General features: G+C 42.6%; 2 protein-coding genes across 5 annotated transcripts in view; one reads left to right on the top strand and one right to left on the bottom strand.

Annotated features, from left to right (window-relative positions):
* Positions 1 to 24,535, bottom strand: part of CYSLTR1 (cysteinyl leukotriene receptor 1) — a 249,610-nt gene that overhangs the window by 224,552 nt on the left and 523 nt on the right. The window lies entirely within an intron of this gene.
* Positions 557 to 17,980, top strand: P2RY10 (P2Y receptor family member 10). 2 transcript variants are annotated; one of them, XM_058196958.1, is made up of 2 exons: positions 557 to 661; positions 15,575 to 17,980. In XM_058196958.1, exons 1-2 carry the CDS (start codon positions 648 to 650, stop codon positions 16,602 to 16,604), a joined length of 1,044 nt encoding a protein of 347 aa, XP_058052941.1. In that variant the 5' UTR covers positions 557 to 647; the 3' UTR covers positions 16,605 to 17,980. The 2 variants fall into 2 exon arrangements, with proteins under 2 accessions (XP_058052941.1, XP_058052942.1); XM_058196959.1 differs by lacking the exon at positions 557 to 661 and adding an exon at positions 14,955 to 15,047.

The raw sequence follows: 24,535 nt of genomic DNA, 5'->3' as shown, positions 1-24,535 counted from the left end.
TGCTAAAATAAACCCTCCCTCGAAAATAAGACCTAGTGAAGGGGTGGGCATTCAAGAAGTCAGAATTAATTGATTGAACTCGCGAGTAGTGTTTTTTTTTAATGGTACAACTTCTTTCCCTGCACACAATGGCGAGAAATGCAACGGAGCTGGAAATCAGGTAAGAGGGCAAGAAGAGCCCCATCTTGCTCCACACGCCCCAAAATAATAAGACCTCCCCGAAAATAAGGCCAAGTACTTATTTCAGGGTTCAAAAAAATATAAAACAGGTTCTTATTTTCGGGAAAACATGGTATTAAATTGTCCCTGCCTGATTTCCTGAATGAACGTTTGCCATTAGCAGAAACTTTATTGTTTGGATAAGCCTTCTCAACTCGGATTGCTGTGTCTTGCAGTTACAAAAATGACTATAACCATGCAGGTGTCCATTCAGGCTTTGTATCTTCTCAAGCACCCGAACACTTCACCGTTTGCGGTTAGTAAAATGGAAACTTCTCTTCTGCTTAACTTCCTGCGAAGCGAACCTTGTTCAGACAGTTGCAATAACAAGATCCAATCAACGGTCTTTCTTTTTCTCTCTGAGTCAGTCTCCAGACAGAGAACCACTCAAGGAAAGATTGCTTTTTTTACACCCTTCGCTTTTGCTGATGCTCCAGATGAGGTAAGAGATTTTCAGGATTTGAAGCATGGAATTCCAGACAAGGTAGATTTTATCCTCCCCACAACACACATACACTCTGCAGTTTTGGAAGCATGTACCTCTTTAGCTAGCACCAAAAAAAAAAAATTGCAATAAAAATCTTGTTTTCATATGATCAAGTTGGTCTCTACCAGATAGCATAGCATAGCATAGCATAGCATAGAATTTTTTATTGGCCAAGTGTGATTGGGCATACAAGGAATTTGTCTTTGGTGCATATGCTCTCAGTGTACATAAAAGAAAAGATACCTTCATCAAGGTGCAATGCTTACAACACTTAATAATAGCCACAGGGTACCAATTTAACACAATGATACACTTAATGATAGTCATCGGCTACAATTAAGCAATCAGGAAACAGTCAATATAAATCGTAAGGATACAAGCAACTAAGATACAGTCATGCAGTCGTAAGTGGGAAGAGATAGGTGATAGGAACGATGAGAAGATTGATAATAATGCAGACTTAGTGAATAGTTTGACAGTGTTGTGGGAATTATTTGTTTAGCAGAGTGATGGCATTCAGGAAAAAACTGTTCTTGTATCTAGTTGTTCTGGTGTGCAGTGCCCTAAAGCGTCGTTTTGAGGGTAGAAGTTGAAACAATTTATGTCCAGGATGTGAGGGGTCTTTTTCACAGCCCTCCTTTTGACTCATGCAGTATATAGATCCTCAATGGAAGGCAGGTTGGTAGCAATTGGATGACTGCCCTTGTGAAAGTTGGAATGAGCAGATATATCGATTTATCGCCTCTCCTGAAAATTTGGGGAGACTGTCGCCAGATAAACACAATGAGTGAAACTGCTGCTTGATGGAGGTACAAAAAAAGGATAAAAATATGGAAGAGAGGATCTGATTTCATAGATCCGGTGGACAGGGGAGGGAGGGTTGTTGTTTTTAATCGAAAAGACCTGTTTCTAAAGTCCCACTGACAACATTTTAAGGAAAGAGATCTGGAGGATGAGTCCTGCAACTAACCTAGTCCTGAATCATGTTTCTCAACTTTGTCAGTTTGAAGATATGGGGACTTCAATTCCCAGAATAGCTGGCGGGGGAATTTGTTTATTTATTTATTTTGTCACACAGTATATATAAGCATAAGCATGAAATAACTATACAATATATAAGCATATATATAAGCATAAGTATGTAATAACTATATTAATTGGATATAATGAAAGGAAACAATAGGACAGGAACGGTAGGCACGCTTGTGCTCTTATGCACGCCCCTTACGGACCTCTTAGGAATGGGATGAGGTCATTTGTAGACAGTTTTTGGGGCTGGCGGCCCCCAGGGGGAGGGCCTTCTCGGTGGGGGCTACTACCCTGTGGAATGAGCTACCTTTGGGGCTACGCCAGCTCCCTGACCTCCGGACCTTTAAGCGCGAGCTCAAGACTTTCTTATTTCATCGGGCAGGGTTGGCCTAATTGCAATTTTAACATGGGTGGTTTTTATAAGGGTTTTTAACAATCTCATTTTGGAGTTTTAAAATTTATTGGCCTATTTGAATTAGGATTTTTAAAATTGCTTTTAATGTATGTGATGTGTTTATTTTACCTTGGCTGTAAACCACCCTGAGTCTTCGGAGAAGGGCGGTATAGAAATATGAAAAATCAATCAATCAATCAATCAATCAATCAATCAATCTTTGGGGATTTTGGGAAGAGACCACAGAGTCAGGTAGTATAATTCTGGGAGTTGAAGTCCACACGTCTTCAAACTGCCAAGGTTGAGAAACACTGATATAGGTCTTTAAAGATGATAACTGGCAACTTGAATTGCACCCAGAAATAAATTAGGAGCCTGTGCCGTTCATGCAACAATGGTGTAATATGGACAAACCAAGGGGCTCTCATCACTGCATGAGCTACCGCATTTCTGGACCACTTGTAACTTCTAGCCCCGCATGGTGTCCATTGCAATAATCCCACTAGGGATTTAGCAAGGATTGACTGTGAGCAGGGTCTGCCAGTCCAGGAATGAGTGCCATTGGCACACAAGATACACCTGGGCATCACCCACAGCTATCCTTGTTCCTTGAGCAGAACCGGTGAATCGAGAAGTCCAGGTTTTTGGGGAATAGATGCGCACCAGGACTGGGTTTTGCATTTCAACTGCATAAATTAGGAAAATTTATTTATCAGACCACAGGAGGAAGGCGTATCACATGTGGCACAAAATCAGTTTTCTCTGAAAGCTGCGTGCAGACCTTCTTGTATTCCAAATCAGAGATCTGCAAAAGTTACATGTGCCTTTGACTAACGTGAACTCTTTGAGAACACATAATCTTTACAGATTAAAAGATTTTTATGGTCACGGTGAGCCTCTCAATAAAGATCAGATACCACAAGAAATACCGTAGGTCAGAGGTCTGCAAACTTGGCTCTTTTAAGACTTGTGGACTCTTTTAAAACTTGGCTCTTTTAAGTCCACAAGTCTTAAAAGAGCCAAGTTTGCAGACCCCTGCCGTAGGTGATATGCTACAGTAGCCTTTTCAGTATCAGCTCAAATCGCTTCTGGGTTATAGCTAGATAGATAGTTTATTAACGGATTAGCCTTATGACGACATCAAAAATATAGAACAAAATACAGGCTCTAATTCCAGGGTAAAATAAATAGTAGAATTCTGGGCAGACTGTGGGTCACATACTCCTTCGATGTTCCTTTCACAGTGAGATTAGGAAAAAAAAAACATATTCTGCCAATAACTGCTAGGTATCTTGCCCGTTTTGACAATGCTTATTTCCAGGGGCTGCTTAAAGATGAACAGTCCGAAACTATAGTGCAGGTGGCTGGATTCTGCACAGCAGCCCTGGGGATTCGTCAGAAACACGTGTCAAAAACCACCATAGCTATTTCATACGACAAATGTGGCAAACCCTTTGCACTGCTTATTCTTTTCCCTTTTAGTATTAAACTGACTACGGGGCCTCACAGTTTATGGACTGCACTTTTTAATAGAGTTAGACCATGTATTTAGTAGAGTTAGACAGACTGGATGTTATTATTTATTATTTTATTCTAAGGTTTTTAATTGTGTGTTTATTGAGGGTTTTTTATTTGTTCTGGTCGCTGGTCCATTTCTGTAATAAATTGAATTGAATTGAGTTGAGTTGAGTTGAGTTGAATTGCATTGCATTGCATTGCATTGCATTGTGGGCAATAGGATTAGCAATATTAGAACGTTGGCAATACAGCCTTATACACATTTTGAGAATACTTCATTATTCAGAACATCCAAAAGGAATTTCAAAAGATTATAGGTTATTATTGTAATTTAAAATGGGAAAGCTATTGGATGGAAGCCATACAGTAGACAAATTTGTAGCACTTATGGAAACCAGTTTCATTTCACTTCACTTCAGTTTCAATACGAAAAGTGAAATGGAAAATTAAACATTGTTGTTGACTTCTGTTAGGCTGGCTCATGTATATTAAAATTATTCTCCCAAATACTGGAGAGGTTGCCTAAAGAACATAAAGGTTTATTTTTTGTTTGTTTTTTCACCTGTTAAAGGCATATACCCTTCTGGTGAATTTTTTTTGAAGACGTAACATCATTAAACAAAACATAGAATGTTCTCCAGAGTTAAGGTTATTTACAGGATTAAACTATGAGGTTAAAAATAAAGAACTGATTTACCTATTTAATTTTAGCAACCCAAACAATAATTGTGTAACATGGGAGAACTCTAGGTAACATAACAACTGAGTTGTGATTAGCAAGGCCTCTTCGATTGCCAAAGTTAGAAAAAAATCACAGCTTGAGTTAAGGAAATTAAATGTCAGAGGCAGGAACCACAATTTTATCAAACTTGGTCGGCTATTATGATTTGCTTTAACTTTTTTTCTTCTTCTGTTCAATCGTGTCTGGTTTTTAAAAACTGCCTGGAAAAGTCCTGGAAGTTTTCTTAGCAAGGTTTATCAGTTGTGGTTTGCCATTCTCTCCTTCTTGGGGCTGAGAGAAAGTGACTGGCTCTAAGGTGGGACTAGAACTCACCTTCTTATACACTGTAAGCAATATTAGAACGTTGGCAATACAGCCTTATACACATTTTGAGAATACTTCATTATTCAGAACATCCAAAAGGAATTTCAAAAGATTATAGGTTATTATTGTAATTTAAAATGGGAAAGTTATTGTATGGAAGCCATACAGTACTGTGAGTCTTCGGAGAAGGGCGGGATATAAATGTAAATAAATAAATAAAAAATAATTCTCCCTGTTTCTAGCCAGAGGCCTTCATCACTACACAAACTGGCTTTTTAACCTAATAGCAATAGATTATAATTTGGTGCACTTTTTAAATAGTATAAAATTTAAATGTATAGTACCCCTCTCTTTATTCAGGTTTTTAGTAGACATTTTATATATACCGTATTTTTCAGAGTATAAGACGCACCTTAGTTTTTGGGGAGAAAAATAAGCAAAAAGCTGATTGGCAGGTGGATCGGCCTCCCGGAATACCACCAATCAGCTGTTCCCAGAGGTGAATTTTAGCAACAGGTTCCTTGTTTGTGAGCTCTGTGCCTTGTTTTTTTTTTTTCCTGCCTCTGAAACTCTGTTTCAGAAAAAAACTTTTTTGAAAGCCTCCAAAACAGAACTTCAGAAAAAAAGCCTCTGAAGCTCTGTTTGGGAGCTTCTTTTCTGAAGCTCCGTTTGGGGCTTTTTTTCTGAAGCTGTTTGGTGGCTTCATTTCTGAAGTTTTGTTTCGGATGCTTTTTTCAGTCTCTAAAACCTCCATTTGAGAAGCTGGGCGGGGCTACATTCGGAGTAAAAGACGCACCCAGATTTTCACTCTCTTTTTTTGGGTGAAAAAGGTGCATCTTATACTCTAAAAAATACGGTATTTTATTTTTCCTCATTATATGTATTTTGGATTCACGTTAATGTAGTTACCTGACAATGTGTGAAATAAAACTAAAGACGTTACACACGCAGATAGCTTTGTTGCTCTACTGCCCCTCCTTTTAAGGCATGAACTGGTCTAAAGAGAGTTTTTGAAACTAAGGTGCAGCTTCTGTTTCTTGTTTGTTCCTGTTTTGAAAGCCAAGCATCTCTTGAGTGCATGTCCTGCCTGTAAGTCACATTTTATGAGAAAAAAAATATCTGTGGGTTGTTTTTGTGAAGAAAGGCCATCGCTGCCTGCATGCTATTCAAGAAGGCATCATCCCAGATTAACACAAGACTGACAATTAAGCAGCAAACAATATCAATCAAGGAACTACCATCTCAGACAAACAAGCGAACAGTAAAGAACACCCTAAACAAGGAACTACCAAAAATACTGCTGCAAACAGCAGGGAAAGCCACTAGTACAGAGGTGTCAAACTCAATTTCATTGAGGGTTGTGTTTGACCTATGGGGGGGCGGGAATGGCCAGGGGGCGTGGCCAGCTCAATGTCATTCATGTCGGGGGCGCCTGTGGTGGGCCGAGGACTCTCAAGCTCCGTCTTCGGCTGCGACAGCTTCCTGCAACCCTTTGCCGGTGAAAATGGAGTTCGGGAGGGCTTCCCGTGGCCCTTCCAAGCTCCGTTTTCCCTGGCAGAGGCACCGCAGTCCGGTCCTTCGCTGGTTCCAGGGTAGCCCTGCGGGTCAGATCTAAGCATGCCATGGGCCGGATCCAGCCCTGGGCCTTGAGTTTCATACCCCTGCACTAGTATATAAAGAGAAAGCAAACCCACTCCTAGCACTGATGTTACCTAGTTGGGTAATGAAGCATCTGCAGGAAAACAACCAAGCTCAGAGAACACCAAGGACCCCACAGTTGTCATTGTCATCCTCCTCCTCTTCCTCCTCCTCCTCTTCCTCCTCTTCCTCCTCACAAACCTCACTCCCTTCCAGCATTTATGCTGTTACCCAGTTGAGTAATGAAACATCTGCAAGAAAACAACCAAGCTCAGGGAGTACCAAAGACCCCACAGACATCGTCCTCCTCCTCCTCCTCCTCCTCCTCCTCCTCCTCTTCCTCCTCCTCCTCCTCTTCCTCCTCCTCCTCCTCCTCCTCCTCCACCTCCTCGCAAACCTCACTCCCTTCCAGCATTATGCGTGATGGAGTTGAAGCTGCCGTCTTAATAAGAATTAATTGGCAAAGATGCTAAACGGGAAACTCTTGAATAGCATGCACGAGCAGTTTAGTAAATAGCAAATACATGAATGAGCAGGTAGGTGGAAGGAGAGTTACGACAATTTCTGTTACTTCTGTAACAGAATCATCAGTGCTTGGAACACTTTACCTGACTCTGTGGTCTCTTCCCATAATCCCAAAAGCTTTAACCAAAAACTTTCTAATATTGACCTCACCCCATTCCTAAGAGGACCATAAGGGGCGTGCATAAGTGCACAAACGTGCCTACTGTTCCTGTCCTATTGTTTTTCTTTTCTTCTTCATATATATATATATATATATATATATATATATGTATGTATGTATGTATGTATGTATATATATATATATATATATATATATATATTTGTTTTCTGAGGTTTTCACGGGTGTTTGTATATAGGTCTTTGGTTGTTCGGGTTTTCTCCCGTGTAAAATTGGAAGTGTCTTGGCGACGTTTCGACGAAGTCTCATTCGTCATCTTCAGGCTCCAGCTTCGTGCTTCTGGGAGCAATGTGTGATCGCAGCTATTTCTTCCTTTTAACTGCTAGTGGGGGTTTGAACTGATTGGGTGGGAGCTTGGCTGTGCTCTGATTGCATGGGGTTTTCTGTGCTCTGATTGGCTGGGGTGTGTCCTGTGTTGGTGGGGGCTTGGTTGTGCTCAGTCTAATCTGTGCTGCAGGGGGATTTGAGCTGGTGAGCTGCACTGCTGCTGTTTGGCTTCGTGTTCGTGGTGGTGCTACATCTTCGTAGTGGGTGTCAGTCTGCTGCATGTATGGATTGGAGGGGTTTGAAGTGGCTAATGTTGCAGCTGCGGTCTGGCTTCTGGTCCTTGGTCGTGCTTCCTGATCAGTGTGGGTTTGGGTGTGCTTTCTGGGTGGATGTGTGGTGGTGACATCCTGTGTGGACCTCGTGAGTGTGGGTCTGGTGTCATTCCTCGTGTTAGGGACACGTTTGTCAATAAGGGCAGGTTTCCAAATGGCTGGTAGGCGGAGGTATCATCTCGTTTGTTCATGCTGTGTGGGCGTTTTTCTATCTCGATGGCTTCTCTGATTATTCTGTTGTTAAAGTGTTCAGTTTTGGCGATAGTTCTGGTCTTTTTAAAGTCAATATCGTGTCCTGTGACTTTAAAGTGTTGGACCAGGGAAGAAGTTTGTTCCTCTTTTGAATGAGTTCTTGTGTTCTTCAATCGTGCACTTATTCTTCTGTTGGTTTGTCCAATGTATGTGGTGGGGCAGGCGGTGCATGGGATTTCATATACTCCTTGATTTTCTAACTCAATTTTGTCTTTGGGGTTTCTTAGGATGGTGGATATTTTTGGTTTGTGCAGAATGCTGTCTTGATGTTATGTTTGTGGAGGATCTTGCTGATTCTGTCTGTGGTGCCTTTATATATGGGAGGAGGGCTGTGCCATTTTCTTGCTCTCTGTCTTGGGTTTTAGTGGGGGGTTCTTTTTGGATTAGTTTGGTAATCTTATTTCTCTGGAATCCATTGGATGTTAGTACGTTTGTGAGAGTGTGTAGTTCGGTTTTTAGGTGTTGTTCGTCAGCTAAGCATTTTGTTCTAGAGATGAGTGTCTTGGCTACGGAGTTGATCTGTGCTGGGTGGTGGTGTGAGAGTGCATGCAGATAGCGGTTTGTGTGTGTTTTCTTCTGGTAGATGGTGTGTCCTAGGGAGCCATTGGGTTTCTTGTAGACTAAGACATCTAGGAAGGGAAGTTGGTTGTTAACTTCTGTTTCCATGGTGAACTGTATTTTGGGGTGTAGGCTATTGAGGTGTGTGAGGAAGTTTTCAAGTTTTTCTTTCCCGTGTGGCCAGATTATGAAGGTGTCGTCTACGTATCTGAGCCAGAGTTTGGGTTTGTGATCAGATTTTTCTAGTGCTTGGGTTTCAAAGTGTTCCATGTAGAGGTTGGCAATGACAGGTGAGGGGGTTGATCCCATGGGTGCGCCTTCTATTTGTTTGTATTTTTGTCCGTTATAGATGAAGTATGTGTTGGATAGGCAGTGGTTGGTCAGATCTAGTATGTGCTTGGGGGGGTTATATTTGTTTTGGATAGCTGTCAAGGCTTCTTTGATTGGCACTTGGGTGAAGAGGATATGACATCAAAGCTCACGAGTAGGTCGCTGGGCTGTAAGTTTTGTTTCTTTATGATCTCTATGAACTGGAATGAGTTTTTACGTGAGGCGATGGATTCTGCATAGGGCTGTAGTTGTTTGGCGAGAAATTTGGCTAGGTTTTGTAGAGGTGAGCCTATGGAGCTGACTATGGGTCTGAGTGGGGGTTCCTTCTTTGTGTATCTTGGGAGGCCGAGAGCTTAGGGCATCTGGATGATTTCTCTGGGAATGATTCTTTGTTGGATTTCTTCGCTGATGGGGAGGCTTTTATTTTGGATCTAGTGGTTTTTCTAGGTAGGTGGTGGGGTCTGTTTTAGGGGCTTGTATGCAGGGTCTTGGAGTAGGTTGGTTAATTTGGTTTGGTAGTCAGATGTGTTCATAACCACCGTGGCGTTGCCCTTGTCTGCTGGTAGGATTATTATGCTGGTATCTTTTTTCAGGTTAAGTAGTGCTGTCTGTTCCTCTTTGGGTAAGTTGCTTTTGGGTGGCTTGCTGCTGCAGAGGATGTTGGTGATTTCGAGTCTGATTTTGTTAGCGTCATCGGGGTTGATTTTGGTCAGGCTGGTTTCAACTCCGCATATAATGGTCTCAGTGGGGATGTATTTGGGAGTGACTGCAAAGTTGAATCCTCTGGAAAGGACATCGGTTTCAGCTTTGGTGAGGATCCTATCTGAGATGTTATGCACTGTTTGTTTCATGTGTTGCTGTGAGGGTGGAGGGGTTTGTTTCATGCTCTTGTAGTCTTCGGAGTTTGTTGGTGTGCGTGTCTGTCTTGGGGGTGGTCTGTGTTCCGGCCCTCCAGACGGCAAGTTGTTTGGATTTGTCCCAAAGTGCCGGGTGCATCTTGTTGCTGAGTTTGAGGTGAAGTGTGAGGAGATCTTTGTTGATTTGATCTAGGAGGAATCTTTTTGTGTGAAGTTCATTTCTGATTAAGGCCAATTCTGTTCTTTTAGGATGCGTTTGGTGGCTGCAGAGTTGGAGTGGAATTTCAATTGGAAGCATTTGGGATTAAATTTTCATCGCGGCAGTTTCAGGAATGCGAGGTCACATAAAATGGAAGCTCTTGGACTTCTAGTTTTCATAGGTCCTGGTCAGATGGTGGATTTCTCCCGAGAGGTGCAATATTTGTTTTCTGAGGTTTTCACGGGTGTTTGTATATAGGTCTTGGTTGTTCGGGTTTTCTCCCGTAAAATTGGAAGTGTCTTGACGCTTCGACGAAGTCTCATTCGTCATCTTCAGGCTTCAGCTTCGTGCTTCTGGGAGCAATGTGTGATCGCAGCTGTTTCTTCCTTTTAACTGCTAGTGGGGTTTGAACTGATTGGGTGGGAGCTTGGCTGTGCTCTGATTGGATGGGGTTTTTCTGTGCTCTGATTGGCTGGGGTGTGTCCTGTGTTGGTGGGGCTTGGTTGTGCTCAGTCTAATCTGTGCTGCAGGGGGATTTGAGCTGGTGAGCTGCACTGCTGCTGTTTGGCTTCGTGTTCGTGGTCGTGCTACATCTTCGTAGTGGGTGTCAGTCTGCTGCATGAATGGGTTGGAGGGGGTTGAAATGGCTAATGTTGCAGCTGCGGTCTGGCTTCTGGTCCTTGGTCGTGCTTCCTGATCAGTGTGGGTTTGGGTGCTTTCTGGGTGGATGTGTGGTGGTGACATCCTGTGTGGACCTCGTGAGTGTGGGTCTGGTGTCATTCCTCGTGTTAGGGACACGCTTGTCAATAAGGGCAGGTTTCCAAATGGCTGGTAGGCGGAGGTATCATCTCGCTTGTTCATGCTGTGTGGGCGTTTATCTCAATGGCTTCTCTGATTATTCTGTTGTTAAAGTGTTCAGTTTTGGCGATAGTTCTGGTCTTTTAAAGTCAATATCGTGTCCTGTGACTTTAAAGTGTTGGACCAGGAAGAAGTTGGTTCCTCTTTTTGAATGAGTTCTTGTGTTCTTCAATGCGTGCACTTATTCTTCTGTTGGTTTGTCCAATGTATGTGGTGGGGCAGGCGGTGCATGGGATTTCATATACTCCTTGATTTTCTAACTCAATTTTGTCTTTGGGGTTTCTTAGGATGGTGGATATTTTTTGGTTTGTGCAGAATGCTGTCTTGATGTTATGTTTGTGGAGGATCTTGCTGATTCTGTCTGTGGTGCCTTTTATATATGGGAGGAGGGCTGTGCCATTTTCTTGCTCTCTGTCTTGGGTTTTAGTGGGGGGTTCTTTTTGGATTAGTTTGGTAATCTTATTTCTCTGGAATCCATTGGATGTTAGTACGTTTGTGAGAGTGTGTAGTTCGGTTTTTAGGTGTTTGGGTTTTTAGGTGTTTGGGTAAGCAACTTACCCAAAGAGGAACAGACAGCACTACTTAACCTGAAAAAAGATACCAGCATAATAATCCTACCAGCAGACAAGGGCAACGCCACGGTGGTTATGAACACATCTGACTACCAAACCAAATTAACCAACCTACTCCAAGACCCTGCATACAAGCCCCTAAAAACAGACCCCACCACCTACCTAGAAAAAACCACTAGATCCAAAATAAAAGCCTCCCCCATCAGCGAAGAAATCCAACAAAGAATCATTCCCAGAGAGAAATCATCCAGATGCCCTAAGCTCTACGGCCTCCCCAAGATACACAAAGAAGGAACCCCACTCAGACCCATAGTCAGCTCCATAGGCTCACCTCTACAAAACCTAGCCAAATTTCTCGCCAAACAACTACAGCCCTATGCAGAATCCATCGCCTCACACGTAAAAAACTCATTCCAGTTCATAGAGATCATAAAGAAACAAAACTTACAGCCCAGCGACCTACTCGTGAGCTTTGATGTCATATTCCTCTTCACCCAAGTGCCAATCAAAGAAGCCTTGACAGCTATCCAAAACAAATATAACCCCCAAGCACATACTAGATCTGACCAACCACTGCCTATCCAACACATACTTCATCTATAACGGACAAAATACAAACAAATAGAAGGCGCACCCATGGGATCACCCTCTCACCTGTCATTGCCAACCTCTACATGGAACACTTTGAAACCCAAGCACTAGAAAAATCTGATCACAAACCCAAACTCTGGCTCAGATACGTAGACGACACCTTCATAATCTGGCCACACGGAAAGAAAAACTTGAAAACTTCCTCACACACCTCAATAGCCTACACCCCAAAATACAGTTCACCATGGAAACAGAAGTTAACAACCAACTTCCTTCCTAGATGTCTTAGTCTACAAGAAACCCAATGGCTCCCTAGGACACACCATCTACCAGAAGAAAACACACACAAACCGCTATCTGCATGCACTCTCACACCACCACCCAGCACAGATCAACTCAGAGCCAAGACACTCATCTCTAGAACAAAATGCTTAGCTGACGAACAACACCTAAAACCGAACTACACACTCTCACAAACGTACTAACATCCAATGGATTCCAGAGAAATAAGATTACCAAACTAATCCAAAAGAACCCCCACTAAAACCCAAGACAGAGAGCAAGAAAATGGCACAGCCCTCCTCCCATATATAAAAGGCACCACAGACAGAATCAGCAAGATCCTCCACAAACATAACATCAAGACAGCATTCTGCACAAACCAAAAATATCCACCATCCTAAGAAACCCCAAAGACAAAATTGAGTTAGAAAATCAAGGAGTATATGAAATCCCATGCACCGCCTGCCCCACCACATACATTGGACAAACCAACAGAAGAATAAGTGCACGATTGAAGAACACAAGAACTCATTCAAAAAGAGGAACTAACTTCTTCCCTGGTCCAACACTTTAAAGTCACAGGACACGATATTGACTTTAAAAAGACCAGAACTATCGCCAAAACTGAACACTTTAACAACAGAATAATCAGAGAAGCCATCGAGATAGAAAACGCCCACACAGCATGAACAACCGAGATGATACCTCCCGCCTACCAGCCATTTGGAAACCTGCCCTTATTGACAAACGTGTCCCTAACACGAGGAATGACACCAGACCCACACTCACGAGGTCCACACAGGATGTCACCACCACACATCCACCCAGAAGCACACCCAAACCCACACTGATCAGGAAGCACGACCAAGGACCAGAAGCCAGACCGCAGCTGCAACATTAGCCATTCAAACCCTCCAATCCATACATGCAGCAGACTGACACCCACTACGAAGATGTAGCACGACCACGAACACGAAGCCAAACAGCAGCAGTGCAGCTCACCAGCTCAAAACCCCCTGCAGCACAGATCAGACTGAGCACAACCAAGCACCCACCAACACAGGACACACCCCAGCCAATCAGAGCACAGAAAAACCCCCATCCAATCAGAGCACAGCCAAGCTCCCACCCAATCAGTTCAAACCCCCACTAGCAGTTAAAAGGAAGAAACAGCTGCGATCACACATTGCTCCCAGAAGCACGAAGCTGAAGCCTGAAGATGACGAATGAGACTTCGTCGAAACGTCGCCAAGACACTTCCAATTTTACACGGGAGAAAACCCGAACAACCAAAGACCTATATATATATATATATATATATATATATATATATATATGCTTATACCTCCTAATATTTACTTATATATATGTTTATATACTATATAATCTTTTGTATGATACCTATATATATTGTTGTGACAAAATAAAAAATAAATAAAAAATAAAATTTTACAGGCTGGGCAAAATGACTCCACCATTCTCAAAGCAGCAAAAGGGTTTTCCTTTTCTTTTTCGGAAAGAATTTTATTAAAATTACCAACGTTTTTCAAGGAAATGTGTTTCTCACCTTTCAGTAACAGTAACAGAGTTGGAAGGGACCTTGGAGGTCATCTAGTCCAACCTCTTTCTAAATTTGAAAAGAAGCCCAAAACTAAGACTTATTTGCTGTGCTTCTTTCCCTTTTTCCTTCTCTTCTTAGCAATTTTGGGTCCTCCAGTAAAAGGAGAGGAAAGCTGAAATGGTGTTACTCAGAGGTGAAATGCTCCCGGATCGGATCGCGCGATCCGGTAGCGATGGTGGCTGCTAGTTCGGAGGACCGGTAGCAAAAATCCCTGGCGCCGCCCCCCTGCCTCTGCTTAGCCACACTATCTGCAGAGGTTTGGGGTTTTTTTACTTTTAAAAGCCGGTTTTGCTTCAGCAGAAACAGGCCTTTAAAAGTAAAAAACAGCAGAACCTTACTTGTACTCTTACTTGTAGAAAACATGTTTTCTACAAGTAAAAGTAGAGATTCTAAGGCACTTACCTGATTACTGAGGAACGCATGGCCACAGCCCGAAAGCAGTTTCAGTTTCACCCCAGACAGAATCAATCGCTCAGTTAATCTATTTCCTCGGTGATCAACTGGCTGGCTTTGCTGGCTGAGGAACTCTGGGATTTGAAGTCCACAATAAAATAAAATAAAATAAAATATTTGTGCAGCTTTCTGAGATTTGGTGTGTTTCTGTAGTGTTTCACTCTTAACTACACAAACACACAAAATCTCAGAAAGCTGTATGTGGCATAGTGTGTGTGTGTGTGTGTGTGTTAGTTGTGTGTGTGTAAAGTGTGAAAGTTGGTTTTTAAGCTTTTTGTGGCTATGTGAAATGTGAAGTGCAGCTGCTTTTACATTGTGTGTGAGTCAGTTGTGTTTGTGTGTGTGTAAAGTGTGAAAGTTGGTTTTTGGTACCTCTTATTGTTTTTTTATACTTTGTTTATTATTTTTATTATTTATTGTTATTGGCCACGCCCACCAAAGCCATCTGACCACCAAGCCACGCCCACCAATTAAGCCATGCCCACAGAACCGGTAAGGAAAATTTTTAGATTTCACCCCTGGTGTTACTCAAAAGCCAATTCCATGTCAAAAACACTTTGCAATATAACACTACAAAACAATGTGCCATTGGAGGGGTGGTCTCTGAGCTTAGTTGTTTTTTTTGCAGACGTTTTATTACCCAAACCAGGTAATATCATGGGTGCTATTCAGAGCAAGTTCAGAAAGCACCAGGGACCCCTCATTTCAACCGTGAACTACAAATATTCTCCTTTATTAGCATTATGAGCCCTGGTGCTGCAGGATTGTAGGCTAACTCTGCCCACAGCCAAGAGTTCAATCCTAACTGGCTCAAGATTGACTCAGCCTTCCATCCTTCCGAGGTCAGTAAAATGAGAACCCAGATTGTTGGGGGCAATTGCTGCCTCTGTAAACCGCTTAGCGGGTGCTGTAAAGCATTATGAAGCAGTATATAAGCCTAACTGCTATTACTAGTGCTATTAGGAGCCCTGGTGGTGCAGTGGTTAAAGTGCAGCATTGCAGGCAAACTCTGCCCACAGTCTGGAGTTCGATCCTGACGGGGCTCAAGGTTGACTCAACCTTCCATCCTTCCGAGGTCGGTAAAATGAGGACCCAGATTTTGGGGGGCAAGAGGCTGACATTGTAAACCACTGAGAGAATCCTGTAAAGCAGGGGTCTCCAACCTTGGCAACTTTAAGACTTGTGGACTTCAACTCCCAGAATCCCTCAGCCAGCAAAGCAAAGCTGGCTGAGGAATTCTGGGAGTTGAAGTCCACAAGTCTTAAAAAGAGCCAAGTTTGCAGACCCCTGCTGTAAAGCACTATGGGGTGGTATATAAGTCTAAGTGCTACTCCTATTGCTTTATAAATGTGCCATCTTTTCCTTACAGGGTCCAGAATCTCTCCATAGGTGGGACTTCTCCAAGTCCTTTCACCGGCAATGGAACTGAGATGCTGGGAAGCCCAGGGATGAATTGCTCGGAACCCAAACGAGATTTCCAACACGCCTTTTATGCTGCCACCTACTCCATCATTTTCATCCCAGGCCTCCTAACCAACAGCATCGCTCTCTGGATGCTATGCCTCTTTATCCGAAAGCAAAACAAAGCCATCATCTTCCTGCTGAATCTGGCCACGGCGGACTTCATTCACGTCCTCTCCTTACCTCTGCGGATTTATTATTACGTCAACGACAAGTGGCCCTTCGGACTCTTCCTCTGCCAGCTTTGCTTCTACTTGAAATACCTGAACATGTACGCCAGCATTTGTTTCCTCACCTGTATCAGCGTGCAGAGATATCTCTTCCTGTTCCATCCCTTCATGGCCAAAAACTGGAAGAAGCGCTACGATGTCGCCATCTCGGCTGCCGTCTGGTTGGTGGTTGGCTTAGCTTGCCTGACCTTCCCGTTGCTGAGAAAGACTAAGAGTTCGGAAACTTGCTTCTCCGATCTCAACATTGAAAAGTTCCAGAACAAAGCGGCTTTGATCGGGATGCTGATGGTGGCAGAACTGGTTGGGTTTTTGTTCCCTCTGGCCATCATCGTCTACTGCACCTCCAAGACCAGAGCTTCCCTCCAGGAACACCAAATTCCTTTAGAAAACACCGGCGAAAAACAGAAGGCGTTGCGGATGGTGTATATGTGTGCCGTAGTGTTTTTTGTGTGCTTCGCCCCCTATCACCTCATGTTTTTCTTCTTCATGTTGGTAAAAGAAGATGTGGTGAAGGGCTGTGCCGTAAAACAAAGTGTCTTGTATCTGCACCCCTTTTTCTTAAGCCTTGCCAGCTTCAACTGCTGCTTGGATCCATTCTTGTATTTTTTTGTGACATCGGAATTCCATGATCGGATACCAACCTACAGCAGCTTGTCCTTCAGAAGTCGTTTGTTAAGCAAGGAAAGTGCTTCTTCGGTGAAGGGATAAGTTAGTTGGACTTCAAGTTGGACAAAGATTGGAGGGTCTACAGGAGGTGCCCTAAGCTCTTGTAGTTCAGACGGCATCTCCTGATATCCTGTGGTACAAGAGTGTGCTCACATACCACGTCAGAGAAAAGTTTGCTTAGTTTTGGTTGGATGATGGAGCAATAGTTGCTTGGCTTCATACAACCTGATAGATCAGTGGTTCCTAATCTGTTTTATGAAAACCATTTAATGGGAAGTTGCAGGAGTCAAAGCAGCTGCAGATGATACATTGCTGGCTCTAAGTTAAGGTTGCGGCCTTCAAAAACGTTCAATGACAATCTGGAAGTCCTCATGAAAAGAAAAGTTGGGATCTGTAGCACTGGGTTTTACAAATCACGAGGATGGGATTCCCATAGCTAAGCCATCAGATGATCTGTTTTGTTTTGTTTTGTTTTTCTATGACCTTAGCCTGACACTCAATCAAGAATTTCAAGCTGGGTGGGGATGACCAAATGTTAAGCTACACAAACCCAAAACAGCTCTTCAGAGACATGAATTTCTTTCTCCCAGATCTGCCTAAGGAAGACAAAGGGTTCAAACCTGTTTTATTTTGCTTTCTCAATAGTTTTGGAAGTACTAATGTTTTTTGCTGATCCCACTAAGGCAGTGGTTCTCAACCTTTATAGTGCTGCGACCCCTTTAATACAATTCCCCACGATGTGGCGACCCCCAACCATAAAATTATTTTCGTTTTGAATTTATCGCGCCTGAAGCCGTATTGCTAGCGATCTGAACTGCTTGCGATTGCCTTGAGGACGGAGGCATTAAAGTGGAGACTCCTCCCCTATTAAATTTATCATGCCTGAAGCCAGATTAGGCTAGCGGTTGGGAGTGATTGCAGCTGGCTTGAGTGGGAGACATCAGAGCAAAGATTTCTCTCTTTTTTAATTCATCGTGCCTGAAGCCGAATTCGGCTAGCAATTTGAAGAGCCTGCAGCTGGCTTGTGGAGTCAACCATTGGAACGCGATTCTTCGACTCACAAGTATACTTCCCATATTTCCGATGGTCATAAGCGACCCCTGGCAAATTGTCATTCGACCCCCAACAGGGTCCCGACCCACAGGTTGAGAACCGCTGCACTAAGGTATCTAAAGGTTGAATCATGGCAACTGGACCAACCTTTGTAAATCTGAGGTGTTTATCCAAGCAACTACATCAGTCAGAGCAAAATTCTCTGCCTAAATAATTTTGCTCTGACTGATGTAGTTGCTCGGATGAGCAACGAAATGTCCCAGATTAACAAAGTTTGATCAGTTACCATGTTTCAACCTTTAGACACTTTTGGCCTGGATTCAGATTAACAGAGTTGGAAGGAACCTTGTAGATCATCTAGTGCAGGGGTCTCCAACCTTGGTCCCTTTAAGACTTGTGGACTTCAACTCCCAGAGTTCCTCAGCCAGCTTTGCTGGCTGAGGGACTCTGGCAGTTGAAATCCACAAGACTTAAAGGGACCAAGGTTGGAGACCCCTGAACTAGTGCAACCCTCCCACCCCCATCCAAACAGGAGACCCTAAACCATTTCTGACAAAATGGCAGTCCAATCTTTTATTCAAAGCCTCCAGTGATGAAGCTCCTGCAGCTTCTGAAGGCAACTTCTGTTCCATGGGTTGATTGCTCTCACTGTCAGAAAATGTCTCCTTATTTCTAGGTTGAATCTCTTTTTGTTCAGTTTCCATCCATTATTCCTTGTCTGGCCTTAACCTTTAGGTGCTTCAGAACAGGGGTCTCCAACTTTGACAACTTTAAGACTTGTGGAGTTCAGCTTTGCTGTCTGAGGTATTCTGGGAGTTGAAGTCCACAAGTCTTAAAGTTGCCAAGGTTGGAGACCCCTGCTTCAGAAAATTGCCTGACCCACTCCTCTCTGTGGCAGCCCCTCAAATCCTGGAAGACTTGCTATCATGTCTCCCCTGATCCTTCTCTTCACTAGACTAGCCAGGCCCAGTTCCTGCAACCGTTCATCGTATATTGTAGCCTCCAGTCCCCTGATCCTCTTGGTTGCTCTTCTCTGCATTCTTTCTAGAGTCTCAACATCTTTGTTATAGTGTGGTGACCAAAACTGGATCCAGGTATGGCCTTACTAAGGCTTTATAGGGTGGTATTAGTATTAGGATGACTGAGTCTTCATTGACATATTGATCTCCCTAATGTGCCATGGGAAATTACTTTGGGAATGCACTTCCTGACTGATTTCAAGTGAGAATCAAAGGTATAACTTGCATTAAGCCTTCAGATAGCTTTAGCATATTAAACATTTGGGGGAAAATAATAATAATTGGAATACATTGAAATCCATTCTGCAAATAGGAACCAGAGTTCTCCAGGCTTCTCTTGATCCGCAACCTGCAGTTTATCGGTCATAAAAATTAACTGATTTTTTTTCTAGTCCTATTGAAAAGTACAATTTCATTAGCGCAGGGGTCTCCAACCTTGGCAACTTTAAGACTTGAGGAATTCTGGGAGCTGAAATCCACAAGTCTTAAAGTTGCCAAGATTGGAGACACCTGCATTAGCGAGCTGACTACGCACATCTTTGTAAATATGTACATATTCTGCAAGTAAACAAAATAATTGCTCTGAATAGTAAAATAAATAAAAGAACTGTTCTGAAAGAGAAAGGAAACAAGGCTTCGCTTTGTCAGTTATATTCACTGCTTTTCAAAGAGCACAATCCATACTGCATCAACTTGTCCCTATCTTAATCATGTGGTCTGGGTAACTATGCACTTCCAAATATATAGCTACATTCTGGTTTCCATATGTTTATGTGGGGGCGTTTGGTTCTTTCCCTTCGTTACTTCTTCTTCTTTTTTCTTTTTTTCCTTCAGGTGCATCCGGTGGGTTATTTTTATCTTTTTTTACAGCCAGCCATTGACAGGAAATCCTTGCCATTTTACTTTTACAAAGGAAAAGAGTCATATTTTATGCCTCCCACTGCCTACCCACAGCACGGAGACGGCTTTGGTCGCGTTGGTTGATGATCTCTGGAGGGCCAGGGATAGGGGTTGTTCCTCTGCCTTGATCCTATTAGACCTCTCAGCGGCTTTTGATACCATCGACCATGGTATCCTGCTGCACCGGTTGGAGGGAGTGGGAGGCACCGTTTATCGGTGGTTCTCCTCCTATTTCTCTGACCGGTCGCAGCCGGTGTTGATGGGAGGGCAGAGGTCGACCCCGAAGCACCTCACCTCACCGTCTACTCTCACAGGGAGGGACTCCTTAGGGTGCCGTCCGCCAGGCAGTGCCGACTGGCGACACCCAGGGGAAGGGCCTTCTCTGTGGGGGCTGCCACCCTCTGGAATGAACTTCCCCCAGGACTCCGTCAACTTCCTGACCTTCGAACCTTCCGCCGCGAGCTTAAAACACATTTATTTACCTGTGCAGGACTGGACTAGAATTTTAATTTTAAATTTAATTTTAATGGGGTTTTTATCATTTTAATTGTAATTTTAAATTTTGGCCTATTTAAATAAGTTTTTTAATTTAGTGTTTTATCTTGTATTATATTTGTATTTTTATCGGGCTGTAAACCGCCCTGAGTCCTTCGGGAGATAGGGCGGTATAAAAATTTGATTAAATAAATAAATAAAATAAATAAATAAATAAATAAATACCCGTGGCCACAACATTTTTTTGAAAAACAAGCAAATTTAACGAATGATAATGGTTTAATGTTATTAACATACTACGATTGTGGAGAGGAACTGAAAATCCAATTTTAACAGTCTTTTTTTTTTAAAAAATCTGATTGTTTTCTACATTAATATTAGGAAATCATCAGGAATGTCCTGAATGATGTTACAATCCTATACTGTGCCTTTACAGGGGATGTAAAGGATCATAAAAGGACTAAAAACTATAATTTGATACTCTTGGCCATTGATATATGGGGAATCTATTTAGATAAATATATTTTACTTGGAAATAAACCCTGCTTAATTAAACAGAAACAGATTAACAGGACCTTGTAGGACATCTAGTACAACCCACCGCCGAAGCAGGAGACCCTACACCATTTCTGACAGATGGCAGTCCAGTCTCTTCTTGAAAGCCTCCAGTGATGAAGCTCCCACAACTTCCAAAGGCAACTTCTGTTCCATGGGTTGATTGTTCTCACGGTCAGAAAATTTCTCCTTATTTCCAGGTGAATCTCTCCTTGGTCAGTTTCCATCCATCATTCCTTATCTGTCCTTCCGGTGCTTTGGAAAATAGCTTGACCCCACTCCTCTCTGTGGCAGCCCCTCAAATATTGGAACAGTGCCATCATGTCTCCCTTGGTCCTTCTCTTCATTAGACTAGCCATGCGTAGTTCCTGCAACTGTTCATTGTATGTTTTAGCCTCCAGTCCCCTCATCATCCTGGTTGCTCTTTTCTGCACTCTTTGCACACAGAAAAAGGGTTTGTTACTGGGATGGCAAAATGCTACTTGTATTATATGGACCCGTTTGCCCTCCCATCCTACCCTTACAGGGACTACTGGTGCCAAATGTTAGGTTTCATCATCCATTATGGTGGAATCATGGCTAAAGGAGAGGGGAGAATAAAAAGGGATGCATGGAATCCTTCCATCAGAGGAAATGACAGAGGTCATTGAAGCCTTTATCTGCTGGTTCCCAAGGGAATGCAGTCAGCCTGGGAAGATTCATGTAAATAGGTGGTCAGCAATAAAGAAACAAGTTTTGCCTATTCAGGGAATTGTTCTGGTTCCTTGTGCCTGGCATCCATTGGCTTAGAGGAGAATCGGGACTGGCATTGACTAGGAACAGAAGAAACTGAGGAAGGAGAGGGGGGTTAATGGCGAGGACCCAAATGTTACACCTGGTGGAGGCATGCTGAGCTCCAACTCAGCAGTGGGGAAAGGACTAAGACCCAGATAAATAACTAGTTCTCTGCCATAGTGAAAAGTATCTTATACTAGGGGTCTCCAACCTTGGCAACTTTAAGCCTGGCGGACTTCAACTCCCAGAATTCCCCAGGGCTGGGGAATTCTGGAAGTTGAAGTCCGCCAGGCTTAAAGTTGCCAAGGTTGGAGACCCCTGTCTTATACTGTATACAGGTAAAGGTAAAGGTTCCCCTCACACATACAGTACATGCTAGTCGTTGCCGACTCTAGGGGTCGGTGCTCATCTCCGTTTCAAAGCCGAAGAGCCAGCGCTGTCCGAAGACGTCTCCGTGGTCATGTGGCCGGCGTGACTCTACGCCAAGGGCGCACGGAACGCTGTTCCCTTCCCACCAAAGGTGGTCCCTATTTTTTTCTACTTGCATTTTTATGTGCTTTCGAAACTGCTAGGTTGGCAGAAGCTGGGACAAGTAACGGGAGCTCACCCCATTACACGGCAGCACTAAGGATTCAAACCACTGAGCCGCCGATCTTTCGATCGACAAGCTCAACATCCTAGCCCCTGAGCCACCACATCCCTTTTAACTGTATATAGTTTTTATTAATTTATAATATGACATACAAAGAGAATACAAAAGTAAATATTAGGGAAATAAGGGACGGAAAAAGGGAAGTGGATAGTGGAGGAAAATTAAGGGGGGGAAAAAGAAAAAAAGTCATTGACTTCCGACCCCCTTTGGTGCAGTAGAATAAGGCATTAAGATCTACCCTCAACTTTTTACTTTTTCATAATAATATAAACTATTATGGGATTGCCGACATGATCGCCAACGATTAATTTGAGTTTGCCCCATGTTACGACCTTTCTTGCCACTGTCGTAAAGCAAGTCTTTGCATTTGTTAAGTTAGTAACCTGGTTCTTAAGTGAATCTGGCTTCCCCGTTGACTTTGCTTGTCAGACAGTCGCAAAAGCGGATCACAAAAGTTTGGGAAAGTTTCAAAAATACTGATGATATTCTCTCCACAGTTACAAGAAACATATAAATTAAACTTAGAGATATAAATTAAGCATAGACTGGTTTCTTGATTATGTGCCATCCGGTCAGCGTTGATCTTTAGCAAACATACATTTTCTCCAGCAATCAATTAAGCCTAATATGACAATATGAGCAAACCCGCAAACAGTCAGAAGCTTCTCTCTGTCTTTCTTTAAATCTAACTACTTACAGCAAGCCCTGGATCAAAACATATCTTACAGAATGTTAAGATTTCATTTTTTAAAAAACAAAATTACAGATACAGATTAGCAGAGTTGGAAGGGACCTTGAAGGTCATCTAGTCCAACCCCCCACTCAAGCAGGAGACCCTACCTACATCATTTCTGACAGTCTCTTCGTAAAAGCTTCCAGTGATGAAGTTCCCACAACTTCTGTTCTGTTTCCCTGGGTCACAACAACTTCCAAAGGCAAGTTCTGTTCCATTGGTTGATGGCTTTCACTGTCAGAAAATTTCTCCTTATTTCCAGGTTGAATCTCTCCTTGTTCAGTTTCTGTTTCGACATTCTGATTAAAATAGTCATTTCAACAGACTGAGGAACGTTTCAGCTTTCAAAATATTTTCTTATTTTACTTTTCCTTCTCTCGGTTTCTAGACTCTAACCAGATATGTAATGTTGACTATCTGAAATATTCCAGAAAATATTTGAGATGCCTTCGGTTATTTAGTCTCACGTCAGGTTACCTTTCTTTGTTCCTATAGTTTCGGCTATTATTCTATATCTAAATATAGCAATATAATAAAATTGTTTCAGTGATATAGACTCTTATGCAGTGGTGGGTTTCAAATTTTTTTACCACCGGTTCTGCGGGTGTGGCTTGGTGGGCGAGGCTTGGTGTGCATGGTAGGAGAAAGATACTGTAAAATCTCCATTCCCACCCCACTCCAGGGGAAGGTTACTGCAAAATCCCCATTTCCTCCCAATCAGCTGGGACTTGGGAGGCAGAGAATAGATGGGGGCGGGCCCATTCAGAATTTTTACTACCAGTTCTCCGAACTACTCAAAATTTCTGCTATCAGTTCTCCAGAACTGGTCAGAACCTGCTGAAACCCATCTCTGCCCTTATGTTGTCAAAAAGGTGCTGTCTATGACAATAGAATAGAATAGAATAGAATATTTTTATTTATAGACTGCCCTTCTCCCGAAGGACTCAGGGCGGTGTACAGCCAAGAATAAAATACAGAAAGAAAACAACAATACAAAACTAAAAACAACCCTTAAAAAACCTATTTGATATGGCTACTTATAGATAAAATATTACCCTCTAAAATTTACAAAAAATTTAAAACCCATAAAATCAATTTGATAATTTAAAATTATTTCTGTACTATTTATCCTGGAGCTTTGAGATTAATTACATTAATCACCAAAGGGCCCATTGTAGCGAAGAGAATGAGGTATTCTATAAAGACAGCGTATTTACCTGAATGCTGATTTTTTGTACTTAACACTTATCTCAAATGTTACACCTTGTGGAGGCATGCTGAGCTCCAACTCAGCAGTGGGGAAAGGGCTAAGACCCAGATAGATAAGTAGTTCTCTGCCATGGTGAAAAATATCTTTTATATATATAGTTTTTATTAATTTATAACGTGACATACAAAGAGAATACAAAAGTAAATATTAGGGAAATTAGGGAAGGAAAAAGGGAAGTGGATAAGGAGGGGAAAAAAGGCATTGACTTCCGACCCCCTTTGGTGCAGTAAAATAAAGCAATCAGATCTACCCTCAACTTTTTACTTTTTCATAATAGTATAATATAGTATATAGCCATTTCTATAACAACAAATCTATCTAATCAGTAAAACCCAAAATCAAAGTTTCATTTTTTTCCCCACCTCAAGCACAAAGTCCAGAAGTGGTTTCCGAGTAGTATTGCGGCCGCCATAGTGAAAACTATTGATTCTGTCCTTGGAGAAGTCTCTCACTTTACTTATAGAGAGACCTTATGCTAGTGTTGTGTCTTGTCCGCTCTCACCGCAGCCGGGGTCTGCTTAT

The sequence above is a fragment of the Ahaetulla prasina genome, chromosome 11 (genome assembly GCF_028640845.1).
Source record: "Ahaetulla prasina isolate Xishuangbanna chromosome 11, ASM2864084v1, whole genome shotgun sequence".
In the NCBI taxonomy this organism is placed as follows: domain Eukaryota; kingdom Metazoa; phylum Chordata; class Lepidosauria; order Squamata; family Colubridae; genus Ahaetulla; species Ahaetulla prasina.
Note: the sequence above shows the minus strand (reverse complement) of the source record. Positions and strands in the feature narration are given on the sequence as shown.